At 35.2% G+C, this 16534-nt stretch overlaps 1 protein-coding gene across 1 annotated transcript in view; it reads left to right on the top strand.

The window, feature by feature from the left end:
- LOC134236422 (uncharacterized) overlaps window positions 1–14856 on the top strand; it is a 36676-nt gene extending 21820 nt beyond the window's left edge. The window contains exon 2 of the mRNA XM_062718591.1: window positions 14399–14856. Coding sequence (XP_062574575.1) covers window positions 14399–14730 — 332 coding nt within the window. The 3' untranslated portion in view covers window positions 14731–14856. The remainder of the gene's footprint in view (window positions 1–14398) is intronic.
- The last annotated feature ends 1678 nt before the right edge of the window (window positions 14857–16534 follow it).

Below are 16534 nucleotides of genomic sequence, written 5' to 3'. Positions count from 1 at the left end.
TACATGAAATATATGGAGAGTGTGTCCCAGTGTACAATAGATGTCACTAAGTATCCTTTTGATTCACACTACTGTGGTCTTTATTTCGGCAATATTAATCCCGATGCCGAGTTCATCAACTTTGAATCAAAGTATTCCAGCTTCCTTCTCCAGTATCTTCTACCTAATGAAGTTTGGAACGTCAGGAACACGTCACTTTTAATAAACGAATATGAAGATTCTCTGACCAAAAGGAGTGAGAGACAATTGCATTTTAATATACTTTTAGAAAGAAAGTCGCTTTATGTTGTAATTTCGACATTGCTACCAGTAATTATTTTATCCGTGCTAAATTTGTTTAGCTTCGTGGTACCCATTGACTCAGGAGAAAAGATGGGGATTCTGTATGGCTATATTCCTTACTTTTGCCGTGTGCCTGACCATGATAACTGACTCCATGCCGAAATCCTCAGAAAAAGTTCCCTTTTTCACAATATATTTAATAACTCAACTCGTCATCAGTGCTCTGACCGTTGTATTCGAAGCCTTCTTGTTGCTCGTCCACTTCCATATTTCCAAAGCTAAAGTAAAAACACCAAAGAAAGAAAAGGTGGGAAGATGTAATTTTACTGTAATAAAGCTTGATATAATTTTCTTTTTGATTATCTTAGCTTGTAATATATTTTCAATGTTTTTCTACAGCATAAATGTAATGTGAATCCAGTTGATAGTAATTTTTCCAACAATGTCTAATTAATTTCTTAACTTTAAAGTCCAAACCCTACTGTAGGTACTTGAATTATACGGTGTTGATGAATACTTTTGCAGTATTCACTCCAAAATGAAGTATATCCATCGAATTATACATATTATACATTTATAGCCGCCTTTTGATGAGCTTAGTCTCTAAATATATAAACCCATGTATCTAGGGATTTTGCCAAATCAGTAAGCGACACAAAATTTTATTATTTTTGCATCTGTATGATGAAAATGTGGTTTAATAATCCATTTAAAAAAATTGTAGAACATGTTTTTGTATTAGACATTTATATGTCATACTCAGTATGAGTTTAGGAGTTAAGATGTTTGGATTTAGATAGAAACAATCCATATAGACTACTCTTACACAATAAATGTTTTGAATACTAGTACATCATTTACTGATGAATTCTGTCAAATTGAAACCAAATTTAAATGTATAAATTATTTATCACTGTGATACTTAAGGAATGTTTAAAAGTTTTGTGTGAGCTCAATGCAAATATTTTCTCTTTGAAACTTTGAATAAAAAATATGCAAAAATTTGCGGTGAAACCTTTTCATTTTATTCATTAAAACATGACTCGAGTTGTTATTTTCAATTTTTAAGACAAAAGTTTGTATCATCTGTCCTTGATAAACTTCGCAATACACCATCAGTCTGCTAGACAATGTATTACCGGTGTTATATTGGTGAAGGTCATCTGGAGAGTTAGGGTGCCTACAATGCTTACCATCAGTGGTAAATTATATTTTTAAATTGAATACTGTAAATAGAATTTTTTTTTTATCTTATAAGGTCAGTTGCGGTCGAGTTTTGAAACTGCTATACTCCGATGATGAAGCGAGCGCTCACGTGTGACGATTACTTCGTTTTATTTTTAGGTCACCTGAGTATGCTATCCGTTTTCGTCCGTCGTCGTGCATTGTGCGTTAACATTTGAACATTTTCAGCTTCTTCTCTGCAACCACTGATCCAATTTGAACCAAATTTGGCACAAAGCATCTATGGGTGAAGGGGAACAAAAATTGTGAATTTCATGATCCCTGCCCTCCTGGGGCCTGAGGGGTGGGGCCAAAACCACTAAAATTAATGCAATCTTTAAAAATCTTCTCCTTTACTCCTGGACATCAAGCAGTCAAACTGTATGCATGATTGTAATCAGCATTGAGTCCTCTACCAAAATTGAGAAATTCATGGCCCTGAGGTCAGGGGTTCTTGTGCTAGGGCGGGGCTAAATAAGTAAATAGTGAAAATGCATTATTTCTTTCAATATCTTCTTCTCTGCTTCGGGGTATTAAATAAACAAACTTAGTACATAGTTATGATGAGCAAGAGTGCCTCTACAAAAATTGTGAATTCTATGGCCCCAGGGTCAGGGGATCTGGTGTTAGGGCGTGGCTGTATTGATTATATAGTGAAAATACATGAATTCTTTGAAAATTTTCTTCTCTGCTCCAAGGTATTAAAAAGACTAACTAAGTACATAGTTATAATGAGCAAGAGTGCCTCTACCAAAATTGTGAAATTCATGGCCCCAAGATCAAGGGTTCTGGTGTTAGGGCGGGGCTCTCTTGATTATATAGTGAAAATACATGAATTCTTTGAAACTCTTCTTCTCTGCTCCTAGGTATTAAATAAACTAATTAAGTGCATAGTAATGATGAACAAGAGTGCTTCAACCAAAATTGTGAATTTTATGGCCCCAGGGTCAGAGGTTCTGGTGTTAGGGCGGGGCTCTATTGATTATATAATGAAAATACATGAATTCTTTGATAATCTTCTTCTCTGCTCCTAGGTAATAAATAAACTAACTAAATGCATAGTTATGATGAGCAAGAGTGCCTCTGCCAAAATTGTGAATTTTATTGCCCCAGGGTCAGGGGTTCTGGTGTTAGGGTGGGACTCTATTGATTACATAGTCAAAATACATGAATTCTTTGAAAATTTTCTTCTCTGCTCCTAGGTATTAGATAAACTAACTAAGTACATAGTTATGATATTCAAGAGTGCCTCTACCAAAATTGTGAATTTTATGGCCCCAGGGTCAGGGGTTCTGGTGTTAGGGTGGGACTCTATTGATTACATAGTTAAAATACATGAATTCTTTGAAAATTTTCTTCTCTGCTCCTAGGTATTTAATAAACTAACTAAGTACATAGTTATGATGAGCAAGAGTGCCTCTACCAAAATTGTGAATTCTATGGCCCCGGGGTCATGGGTTCTGGTGTTAGGGTGGGGCTCTATTGATTATATAGTGAAAATACATTAAATCTTCGAAAATTTTCTTCTATGCTCCCGGGTATTAAGCAGATGAACTACCTATGTAGTTATGATGAGCAAGGGCCCTAATCTTCCAGAATTCTGAATTTCAAGGCCCCAGGGTCAGGGGTACCATAGGGGGGGGCTGTACTCATATACTGAAAATGAATGAATTGTTTGAAACCTGCTTCTTGGTAATAATCAAATATTTTTGAAAATATAATATAATAATAATAATAATAAAAAGATTTTTAAAGCGCCCTATTTAAATAAATTACTCTAAGGCGCTGAACAGACACTATTTCAGATATACAAGTAGTTAAATACAACACAATAATCATAAAAACATAAAACCTAAAATCATTGTACGAGATCGTACCTAACATAAGAGTTAGCTAAAATTATAAGCTGCTAGACTAAGATCAAATTGACATCAACTTAAAAATTTCACACAATACAGGTTGTGCCCAAATACATAGTCTGAGGACAATAAAACTCGATAACTTGTTCAAAAAATAAAAAATTTACACGTCGTATGCTATCTTAAAAAGATGAGTCTTAAGATCTCGTTTAAAAGCTAAAAGTGACGTCTGGAACCGGAGAGCGTCCGGTAAGCCATTCCGCAAAGTTGCTGCTGCATGGTCAAAACGACGCGTTCCGTATGTCTCCGTGCGAACACGAGGTTTCACAAGTTGTTTGGAGTCATACGAGCGTAGAGTTCTTGACGGTTTATAGACTGTTATGAGTTCCTTTAGGTATGATGGTGATGTCCCCTGGAGTACTTTGAAAGTGTATAAAAGGATCTTATAACATGTTCTAAATTTAACTGGAAGCCAGTGAAGAGATATCAGGACTTCGGAGATATGATCATGCTTCTTAGTTCGGGTGACAATCCTTGCTGCCGTATTTTGTACTCTCTGTAGTCGTGATATATTTGTCTCTGTAATTCCACAGAGTAGTGCATTTCCATAATCAAGTCTTGATGTAACTAGAGCGACAACTAGAGTCTTACAAGCATCTTCTGTTATGAATTGACGAATTCGACTAATATTTCTTAGGTGGTAAAAACAGGATTTGGACACTGCGCTAATCTGATTCTCCATGGTAAGTGATTTGTTGAAAAACACTCCCAAATTCTTCACACAATCTGATTCACAGATGACAGAGCCATCAAAATCAAGTTGGTGTGTAAAAGATCTTTTAAGCTGACTCTTTGGTGTAAAGACAATAAACTCAGTTTTATCCTGGTTCAATTTTAGTAGATTTGCGCACATCCAGCTTCTCACGTTTGCTAAACAAGTTTCTAGTCGACTTTTTAAGTCTGACCATGTTTCGTTCGGTTTTATAACAAGGTATATTTGTGTGTCATCTGCATAACAGTGGAACAGCATGCCATGATCACGACAAATTTTACCAATAGGTTTCGAGAAAAGGCAATACAAGACTGGTCCAAGCACTGAACCTTGTGGTACTCCGAACCGCAGAACAAGATCTTCGGAATCCCTCCCACCGATGACTACTCTTTGTGTGCGCTGTGTCAAGTAGGATTCGATCCATTCCAGAGCTGCCCCAGAAATCCCAAAAGAGAACCTGAGACGTCTGAGTAAGATGGGATGGTCGATCACATCAAACGCAGCAGACAAGTCTAGCATCACTAGGGCCATACAGGAATTTTTATCAAGCGCTGATACACCATAACTACAGACGATCAAAAGTTATGCCCAACGTTAAGTGAAACATGAATATCCTAGCATGTGCAGATCTAGAAGAGGGGGGGGGGGTCAGGACCCCCCTTGGAATTTACAAGGTTAAAAAAGTGTATACTAAAGCAAGAAAAAAGTTAGCATGGACCCCCCCCCCCCCCCGGTAAACGTGAATATGTGTGAAATGGGTATGAAAAGTGAAAGATTTGAGGCAATAGAAGTCATAGACTACCCCCCCCCCCCTCCCCCAGGACCCAAAGGAAGGCTTCTTCGCAAGAAATTCCTGTGTATTGTCAAAGCTCTTTATCTAACCATTCAAATGTTATTGTTACTATGAAAACACAAGCTCCAACTGATCAAAAGTTAGTTCAAGGGTGAGGTTTAGTAATATTTTGAAAAGTGGGTCAAACTCAAGTTTAATTTTACAGCCAAGAAGTCAAATACATGTATATTTTTACCCAGAAACGTCTTATCTTATGTGAATTATAAAAGCCATAGCACCAACCGAATAAAAGTTAAAGGCATAATTACAGATTTTTCGGAGTTTTTGAGGATCCACATCTGATTCACACTTCTTCTATAAATGTGTAAAGTTCAGTGGGACTGTAGTTGAAAGAAGAAGAAAAGCAAGAATACGTAAAGCATCTAATGTTTTAGAACTTCAATATCTGGGCACTGACGGGCTTGCTTGTAATGGAACATTTTGTAAGCTTGGGAATACATATATCTGCAGGAAACAGGGTGAACACTTCAACTTGAAATATATGGTGGAATGCAAGACTGAACTTTTTTATGGTTAAAATGTAACTGATGTTCACATCATCTATATTCCTTTGTTGACAAAAAGTTTAGAGAACGACGTGTAGAGTCAGAATTGTTTTCCGACACACGTTTTTAGCTCTTCTGAGCCAAAGGCTCAAAGAGCTAATGCTATGGCCATTTGTGCGGTGTGCGTAAACTTTTTAGAATATGGGCCATAACTCAAGAACCCCTTGGTCAATCAGTACCAAATTTGTCACAGGATATACTTGGGCCAAGGGCTACCATTTATACTAAAATTAGGGTTGGGACCCTTAAACAAGGGGAGATAATCAGGAAAACAAAACCAAAAGAACTGGTTGCTAAAAAATCTTCTTTTCCATAACCACCCGACAGATTTTCATCAAACTTACATACAAGGATCAGGATATGTCGAAGATTAAAATTTGCACGGGGAATTTTCCTTGGGGCAAAGGGCGTGCTCTCAAGGTCACTTCAAAGTTGACCTAAATTTACAATTAATAAAAAGGTTTATATTTTGCTTATTATAAGGACTAGGATCATCAAATCTTGTAAGTTGATGCATCTTAGGACTTCACATCCTGTAAAATCAAAAGTAGGTCACGTTGACCTACTTTTAAATTTTGCGGGCATTTGTTTTCAAATTGAATTGAAGGCATATTTTGGAAACTTTAAGGCCTATGATCATCAAACTTTGTCAGTTGATGCATCTTGGGTCCTTGAACAATGTCATTTTAAAAGAAGGTCACCGTGACCTACTTTTTAAACTTTACGACTTATCCTTTTAAAAACATTAAATCCCATTATTTCAGACCCTGGGAGGTTTAGAATCATCAAATCTTGTACTTTGATGCATCTTGGGACCTTGAAACATATTTATGAAAAAGTAGGTCACTGTGACCTACTTTTTGAATTTTGCCGACATTTGTTTTCAAATTGTTTAAAACGCATATTTTGATTACCTTCAGACATACAATCATCAAACTTGGTCAGTAGATGCATCTTGGGTCGTTGAAAAATGTCGACCAAAAAGTAGGTCACAGTGACCTACTTTTGACATTTTTATGACTATATTTAAGTATCTTAGGCACTTATTGGCTAAGAATCATCAAACTTTGTCAGTTGAGGCATCTTGGGTTTTCGGAGAATGTCGACCAAAAAGTAGGTCACGGTGACCTACTTTTGAATATCTCTCAGGTACGTATTAGCTTAGAATCATCAAACTTTGTCAGGTTAGGCACCTTGGGTTTTCGGAGAACATCGACTAAAAAGTAGGTCACTGTGACCTACTTTTGACATTTTATGGCTATATTTAATTATATCTGGTACTTATTGGCTCGGAATCATCAAACTTTGTCAGTTGAGGCATCTTAGGGTTTCATTGAATGTCCAACAAGAAGTAGGTCACGGTGACCTACTTTTGAATATCTCAGGTACTTCTTGGCTTAGAATCATCAAATTTTTGTCAGTTTAGGCATCTTGGGTTTTTGGATAACATCGACCAAAAAGTAGGTCACCGTGACCTACTTTTGACATTTGATGGCTATATTTAATTATCTCTGGTACTAATTGGCTTAGAATCGTCAAACTTTGTCAGTTGATGCATCTTGGGTTTTCAGAGAATGTTGACCAAAAAGTAGGTCATGGTGACCTACTTTTGAATATCTCAGGTACTTATTTAATTACAATCATCAGTCTTTGTCAATTAATGTATCTTGAGTCCTCAGAAAATTTCAATCAAAAGGTAGGTCACTGTGACCTACCTATGGTATTTTATAATTATATTATAATATCTTCAGTCTTAACTGGCTAAATATTATCAAACTTTGTAAGTTGATGAATTTTGGGTCTTATGATACTAATAGAGTTTGAGGCTTCTAATAGAAGTGATAGATAGTACAATTTATCAGAAGAGCGATTCAAGGCCCTTGGGCCTCTTGTTGCTTATTAAAGAGCCTGTGCAGACAACATTGATATCCACAAACACTATAGCGTGCTTGCATGCATTCTGCAGTTGGGGAAACAAGCAAATTCAAAGAATTGTGGTCCCCCGCTTTTGGTGCCTTTGTGGGTGATATGTCATTTTTTATGACATATTGTCTCAAATATGAACGCCCTATCATATGTCATTTAGAAATTTAAAAATGAATTCTGAAGGTCAAGGTCCATAGGTCACATGTCAAATATGAAAGCCATATCTCATCTCAATATAAGGAACAAGATGTGTTTCTGAAACATTGAGGACCCCTAATGGCAACAAAGCAAGAATTAAACTTTTCTTAAGTGCAAATTAAATATATTATTACCCAAAAATTTTTTATTAAAAGTAGGTCAAACCCCAAGATCAAGGTCATTCTTGAAATCCAATGAAAGGTCCTGTCACAAGGATTAAATATGTGAAACATGAAAGCCTTAGCCCTAACCCTTTTAAAGTTATGGTCAAGGTTTATTTTTTAAAAGTAAGTTAAAATCCAAGGTCTAGGTCAAATTCTCAAAGTTCTTTGTATCCAATGAAGGGTCTTCTCACAAGAATTACATATGTAAAGTATGAAAGCCCCATCCCTTACCATTCAAAAAAAAAACCTTTAAGGAGGGAGGAATGTGGCAGTCAGCCAGGTTCGATCGCCGGTGGCCAGATAGCTCAGTTGGTAGAGCACCTGACCGGAGTTTCAGGGGGCCCGACATGGAACCCCCCCCCCCCCCCCCCCCAAAAAAAAATAATAATAAACTGCTTTCCTAAACGTAAAAAAATATTTCGGGGGGGGGGGGGTGGTGTGTGTGTGCGTGGGGGGGGGGGGGGGTGTTTGACTTTATATGCTTCATAACTTCCATGTTTTCTAGGTGGGGGGGGGGGGGTTCCAGGGTTACTTTTAGATGGTTCAATTTATACATTAAATAACAGTACAGTTAAATTCCAAAGGTGTGGTCCCCCTTTACTCGTAGATTTGTGCATGTAAAACATAACTTATTCGTAAAAACAGAGATATGAATCTATAATTTTAGTTAATTTGTTCCCCAGCGAAACAACTAGTAGTCCATTTTTCAGGTTTTATTTTTTCAAAAGGTTTTGTTGTTCCGGGGGGGTGGGGGGGGTGGGGGGTGTTCTCACAATAATAACAAAATTTGGAGGATTTGGGATTTTTTGAACTGATAAAGCCGAGGAAGGAGTAAAGCGGAATAAGGAGTATTTCCTCTTAAGGACAGACGAGACATTCGTTAATAATATATAAAATTTTCCAAGATTTTGTCATTGAAGTATTGCTACTTAAACATGTTTACTCACAAAAAATTGAGGTACCTTACCAGGCATTTCTGCAAGATACCAGGGGTAGTATTTCTTATATAATCCTCTTGGGAAGAAAAATAATTTTCCAATTTCAAATGTTTAAGTGTTTGAATTTTTTAAAGACATTTAGAAACTGGTTTTGAAATCAGAATGTAATTAAAATGTTGAATATTTTTCACACATTACGAAGATATACAAAACAGATATTGAGGAACGTCTCATCTGACCTTAAAAAGAAAACATTTAATCTCTGCACTTCGTTGCAGACAAATAATTTGGTAGCTAACCCCCTACTAAACCCCGTCCCCATTTTTGTGACGTATAAAACCTTTAATAACACCCCCGTTAAAAATCTATTGAATTATTTGCCTGCAAGAAAAGTGGAAATTAAAAGGGAATAATCTTTCCTTCTATTTATTTGTTCCTTCCTTGTCCCCACTGTTAAAAACTTCCTGAAACCGCCAATTTGTATTCGTATTGTAATCTAATCATAAGGTTTAATCAATTAAGTACGCGTATTACTCGTACAGTGGCAGTTGGCAGTAAGCATTGATCAGTTGGCAGTAAGCATTGATCAGCTGGCAGTAAGCAGTTGGCTGTGGTAAATGGAATTTATGGAATGCCATATATGACAGCCAACTGCTTACTGCCAACTGCTGACTGCTTACTGCCAACTGTCAACAGCTTACTGCTAACTGCCACACATATTTGAATAATTTTTTTTATATTGATATTTATGTGAATTTAAAAAGAAAAAGAAAAAACAGGCGCGGATCCAGGACATTTTTTCCAAGAGGGTCACCCTGGTAAAATTAGATTGATTAAATGACCAATATGTTTATCCTATTTAAGAGCCATTCTCTGTAATGACTTGAAATTTTATATAGGAGCTGTGGCACGCATAGTCTCAGAATTTCTCCAAACTCTCTCTGATAAAAGTCATTGATACCCTAAACTGTAATCAGGCAAAAATTGGTTGCTATGTTATATAGTTACCATGGCAACATGTCTTAAAGTTCGAAAAATGGCATTTTTTAACATGTTTAGAGCCCCATAGTTAACATTTGCGGCAAAGCAAACAATTGGCAATGACTGTTTCCAAAAGTTGAAGGTTAGATGTCTGAAATGCATGATAAACATGTTTGGTAAATCAACTATTACATACGTTACTATGGTAACAAAGTATTCAAAAGTAAAAAAAAATATTCATTGAATTTTATAAAGTCATACAGGTAAAAATAAAAAGCAATTATGGGATGAAATGTGACCTAATAATAGAAAAAATTACCTTGAAACATATACCATTAACAAAATATGATATTTCATTTTGGTTGGCAATGGTTGCCAAGGTTTTTATACCACAGAGAGCCTTCAAAGTAACAATCTGTATTTTTAAATCTGATCCTATCTTTTTAAAAAAGCACATTTCCTCATAATTAATGATCAATTTTTAAAGATGTTGGTGTGTTCCAAGTTTTCCCATTTGAAAAAATTCAGATTACATTCTATAAATAGAGCGTTGCTATGGAAATAAGCAGAAAATATATGCTTAAAAACCTGAAAAATATTTTCTTTCCTTGGATACGTACCTTTTAATGTAGATTCCCAAAACTTTTATGATTGATATTTATTAACAGCTAATCTGACTTTTAATTTTGACCATCGTCCAATCTCTAAGTGGATGCAAGAAGTTGGCACACAGGGTTTAATGTTGATATAAAGTCCACAAAATCGAACATTTTTCCTTCTTGGTAACCATAGCAACAGTGTTGTTTTCTTCATCAAATTTTATCAATATATGATATTCAACTTCAGTTCTAACAGATAAGTACTATTCAAGCCGAGTCCTTTAATTTGTTTCTTGATTAAATGGCAATTTAATTCTTAATGCAGCGAAAAATAATTCACTTTTAAGCACTGGTACTTTGTTTCCATGGTAACACTGCAATGTAGCAATTATACCCAATTTTTCTTATGGTTTTGATGTTGCAAGGTCCTAATGATGCATACTTGCCAGTCTTGAATTTTCATGTTTTTCCTCAAGACAGTAGCATTAACCCAATCTTAGTTACTGGTTTTGCATGGTTACACTGTGTTGCCATGGCAACCAGAAAAGTTATTTATAGAATAATATTGCTTATACTTATATACTTAAGGTCAAACATTTTCATTGTTTTTCTTAAGTCGTTGATTGAGTTTGAGCATGTAACACCTACCTATAGTAAATACGGAGTGTTTTTCAGCATATTTCAGCATTTTAAATGTATTTCAAATGTAACCTTGGTTACCACTTGCTTAGACATATATTCTAAACAGTTTCTTTACAGTAAAAATGACATCAAGGTGTCTTGTTTTTGTTAGAATGGTTTGTTTGCTTTTTGTAGTTTTTATTAAGCCACAGTCAAGATTTAAAGTGGCTGAAAATCTTGATTTTTCAAACTTTTCCGGCTGTTGCCATAGCAACCGAGACACATAGCAACGATATTTTGTTCGACATTTGTTTCTGGTGTCAAGTACTAAGCATGGGTGAAGTTTCATCAAAATCGGTGACCATGCGTGGCAACGAAGTTTAAGTGGTTACAGAGAATGGCTATTAACAGTTCTTAACCTTTTATGTATAAATACACCTGTGTAATGAAAAAAAAACTCCGAAACCAAAAATCATTTTGTAGAAAAGAAAAAAATATTTGGTATACATACATATAAAAAAAATCATGTATTCTTCAACCATAGTTGCAAGCACGGAAATTCGTGTCTTTATTTTGCATTTATGATTTATCAAAAATATTTTTTCGGTTATTTAAGAGCTGAAATTAATAGATTACACTTCATTCAATTCATGAACATGATCAAAAATGTTTGTTTTTTTAAAATCAGCATACATGTTACTGATTAAAATTAAGATCCTTCACACAATTTTTTATATCGCTGTTAATTACTACTGGTATCTACAAAATATAGCAAAGATATAAACTTAGTAGAAACCTCAAACGACAACTTCATTCTGTACCTGAAATTCCGAATTCTAGAAAATTAAAGTTAACAGTTTTAAATAAATTATTTTTATAAATCTTAAATAAGTTACCATTCTCTTGATGGCGAACGCATTAATTAAAATACATGTAAATACAACGTATTACATGTACATTAAACTAATATTGATCGTATTATTTGTATAGGCGTTGGAACTGGGATTAGCCCCTCTCCCCGTTTTTTGGAAAGAAAGATATAAATTAGGCATTAGGCCCCCCCTTTCAAGAGGCAAGTGGCATTTTGGTAAGAGGTAAGCCTAGTGTTTGTAAAAAAAACTAAAAGGCTCTGAAAGAAGTTCGAACCCCCCCTCCCTTTATCGAAATATGATTTTCGTGTTTGGACAATGAACACATTCTTATTTGCTTGTCAAGTTTTGCTTCATGTTTGATTTTTTTCTCTTTCACTTAGCCCCCCTTTCAAATTGCTTCCGATGTCAATGATTTGGGAGGGAAGGGGGAACTCCTATTTCTCCTTCATAATATTTTTCTACAATAATCATGCAGCAGTAATTTCCTTAAAACATTTCAAAAATTAGTTAATTTAAATACACCCAGCAGAATTTATACTTTTTAAAATCTTATTTTTAATCATATAATAAAGAAAATCGTTTATCCTTTAAGTAACTACAGAATATTAAATTTGTTCCGGTTTTATCAACTCTTGAAGGGCGTCTAATAAACTGTTTCTCGACTATTCATTTACACGTTTTTCGTCAACGGCTGGCCTATCATACAAAGATAACTTTTGTGATGCAAATTATTTCACCTTTGTTGTTGGACCGAAATATATTGCAGATTTTTTTTTGTCGAAGTAGAAAGTATAAACTTCGATTGATCATCTACTTTTGAGTGATCATTGACATGTGTACCGTGTACACTACGTCAACATCAACGTCATAATGAGGTAAAATGACGTAATATTAAATTGAGGGATTTTTTCATATCTAAACAGAACAGAGATATGTCTCTGAACATAAATATAATTTCTTCCTAAAAAGTAAGAACAAGTACCTGTTCAGGCACGTAGCATCGTTTTTGAAAGTGGGGGGGGGGCAACCTGAGAAAATTTTTTTTAATTACCCAAAAAAATTTGACAAGCCAAAAAAAAAAAAATTAGAAATTGCCCAAACTCGAAAATCCTATTTCGGGGGGGGGGGGGGGGGGGGGGTAGTGGCCAACTTCCTTTCACTTCCAATTTTTTCCTGTTTTTCCTTGCTATAAATATACTGTGGTAAAAAGTGGGGGGGGGGGGCATTTATCTATTCAATGGTCCTTTTCTATAGTACATATGTAGAGGTAATGTTGGGAGAAAAAGTGGGGGGGCCAGGCCCCCCCCCCCCCGGTTGCTACGTGCCTGCTGTTCATTTCTTGCTAAAATCGGATGGAAAATCGAATCATAACCAGCTAGAAAAATCAAACCTCCCCTCACTGAAAATCAGTAAAATCGGATCGTGTGACCACCCTACAAATCGACTCCATTCGACTTACCTGAGCAAGTCGAATGAAAATCGGATGAAAAATCGTATAGTGTGACCGCACCTTTAGATCAATTTTTGAGTGGCGAATTTATTGTTGAATCCATTGTTAAAAAATTAACAATAGGTTGTGTTTTTCATAAAGACAAGCTCGTTTTTTAAATATAAGAAGTAAAATGCTATTATGCTCTAGTCTTGTACAATGTCACTTAGATTATGCCAGCTGTGCATGGTATGTAGGTTAGAACTTTATAGTTTATGGCATGCAAAGGGGATAGATTAAGTATAAATCTCATCATTTTATTTTGGCATATTTGTAATTTCTTTTTAAGGCTCTTTGATAATAGTACATTGAATTTGTTGAATGTAGAAGATCGGGTAAGACAACTCAGATTAAACCATGTATATAATATATACCATGGCTATGCGTCATCTTACTTAACAGAAAATTTTACTCTAAGATCAGCTGTGTCTTCAAGCAACATCAGAGCATCCAATAATGAAGATTTTTTTATACCTCATGTGAAAACATGTCAAGCAGACACTTTTTACTATAATGGCATAAAGGACTGGAATTTTTTACCAGCATCTATTAAGCGTTTAAAAGGAAAGAATACTTTTAAGAAATTAACAAGTCAAGAGTTTTATCTTACAAAAAGGCATTTTAGAACATAAAAGTGATATGTATCAGTACAAGTTTATAAAATATATTTTATTATTTTATTGATAATGTCAGTGTTATCATACTTAAACTCAATTTAGATGTTTGTGCTAAAAAAATTGTGCCAAAATTATTATAGTGCTTTAATGATGGAACATTCATTATTACATTGTATTGTTATTTATTCTTTAAAGTTATTTAAAATAGGCCCCCGTTGGAAATAAGCTCTCGAGCTTTAATGGGTCATCCTGGTATCTATCTAGTCACCTTGAATTTTATTTCTAAAAATTCAATTACTTTAATTATTTATTTATAAAACTGCTGAATTCATCGTTATACCTTATTCTTTAATGAATATATTCGGTAAATTTCAGCCGTACTGTCGCTTTGAAACTGTGATTTAAATTTCAATGTCTCATCTATGGAATCGGACGAAAACTATTTTTTTTTTCTTCAGATAATCGGCATGATAATGGAAAGAGTATAGTTGCATTTACTGCGGGCTATGACCAATTTTCACAACAAGATACAACGAGAACCGATATGGTATTCCCAAAGGTCATCACAAACGTTGGAGGAGGTTATAACCCACGTGATGGGATTTTTACAGCACCCTTTAATGGAAGCTATGTTTTCTACACAACCATTGTGTCCTGGGATAATGGAAAAATAGCGACAGATATAGTTTTGAATGGTAAAAGTCAAGTCAGAACATTTGCAGATAGCAGAGGATTCCAGAACAAAAACCAAGAATACATTTACCAAACTGGAACCAACTTGGCTGCCTAAGTTTACAGTCTGGAGATAGAGTTTGGGTTAGGAAGTTTTCTGGAGTTGGTTTTATCGTTCATCCGGTGCCCATGCACACATTTTCAGGATTTATGCTGCATAATTAACACTTCTGTTTTAAAAAAGAACATGCCGTTATTGGTCTTTCCACATGGTGTTCATTTCGAATTTTAAAATTTAGAAGCGGCTCAAATTCACACAGATATTGTTACATTGTTGTAAATTTTACTCATGTTTTACATTATTTTAATATATAAATATGAATATTTAATTTTATGGAATTTTCAAAACATGTACCAATATGGATATACTTTTGGGAAGAAAAAACTAAAAGAAGACCATAATGTATATAGTGTAATTGCCAATTATATAGTATAAACACCCATTTTATGATATTTCATCTGCTACAATGTATGCAATAAAAGTAATATAGTAATGTGTTCTTTGTAATTAATTTCCATTGATATGTCGATTTACAGTGAACTTGAAATAAAAGCTGTGCAGAGTCTGACATCTCTGCTTCATAATTGGGTATTTTACAAGAAAAAGGCATAAATGGTTATATATCAACAAAACTTTTAGATAAACGAGATCACTAATTTTTTCAGCAATATAACCTTATCACCTGCATACGGGGTCTACGACACGAAGTTGATTCGATATGCAAGAGCGTGCTCTACGTACGATTCCTTTTTAAATGCTATTAACTAACAAATTAATGAAACATGGATATCAACAGTCTCCTTTCAAGTCATCATTTTCATGTTCAATTAAGGAATCACTGTCTAGTTCGTATAGTATGCCAGGGCATCAACGATAGTGGGAAACATGGGATGTTTCATAACGGGCGAAACCCGTTATGCTTAAATTATCCCATGTTTTCCACTATCGTTGATGTCCCTGGCATACTATACGAACTAGACAGTGATTCCTTATATTTCCGTTTCACTGTGAAATAAAATTGTAGATTTATATATATTTTTAAAATGTTGACATAGATTTAAACTACATGAAGACTCCCTTGCCAATTTCCATAGCCCTCTCCCACTGACGTCAAACACAATTGCAGCCGCACGAGATTTTCATGCATATCTGGCATCCTTGGCGTCAGACACAGAGACAGATGCGCACGAGATTTGCATGCATATTAGGCCTCCCCAGCTCCTGGCCTTTCGACCTGCCTAATTTACATTCCGACAGGTTTATCAAGAAATTAACTCCACTAAGTTTCAAAGAGTTATCACAGAGATAAAAATAAGAAGTGGAAATATTGGTCGATATACAATGACCGTAAGTGCAAAAAAGTTAATGAAATCTTTCATCAGGTCAAATGTTCACATTTTTTGTACATATTGTAAGGCCAATAACAATTAGGCAAATTTCTGCGATTTTCATCTATTTGCCATATCATGACAAGGAGCACACGGAGAGTGTGACAGATCCAAAGGGGATGCTAATTGCTTCATGGCACATGATCCCATCTCTGAAGAATTTAGAAGTCAACATTTGCTCGTTTGCCGAATAGTTTTGATTTTGAGCGTGATCAATGGACTTTAAAGCTATTTGAGTGGGATCAGGTGGCATAGAGTCTTCAGGTCGTTAAGAACATGACAGCTGTCCAAGAGAGGAGACTACTGAGTATACTACGATATCTTATCGCCTTCCAATTCAGTCTATACAAACACGGAGATCGATTCTGGTACGACTGCACTTTACCCGAGAACCCAAATGCTGCGTTTACATTTGGTAAAATTTACGATTTATGTTTTAAAAAATAAACCACAGTCATGCATCAACATTTTAA

The sequence above is a fragment of the Saccostrea cucullata genome, unplaced genomic scaffold (genome assembly GCF_032062105.1).
Source record: "Saccostrea cucullata isolate Sc308-1 unplaced genomic scaffold, CSIRO_AGI_Scuc_v1 ctg3226, whole genome shotgun sequence".
NCBI lineage: Eukaryota > Metazoa > Mollusca > Bivalvia > Ostreida > Ostreidae > Saccostrea > Saccostrea cuccullata.
This window is presented reverse-complemented; position numbering and strand designations above follow the sequence as displayed.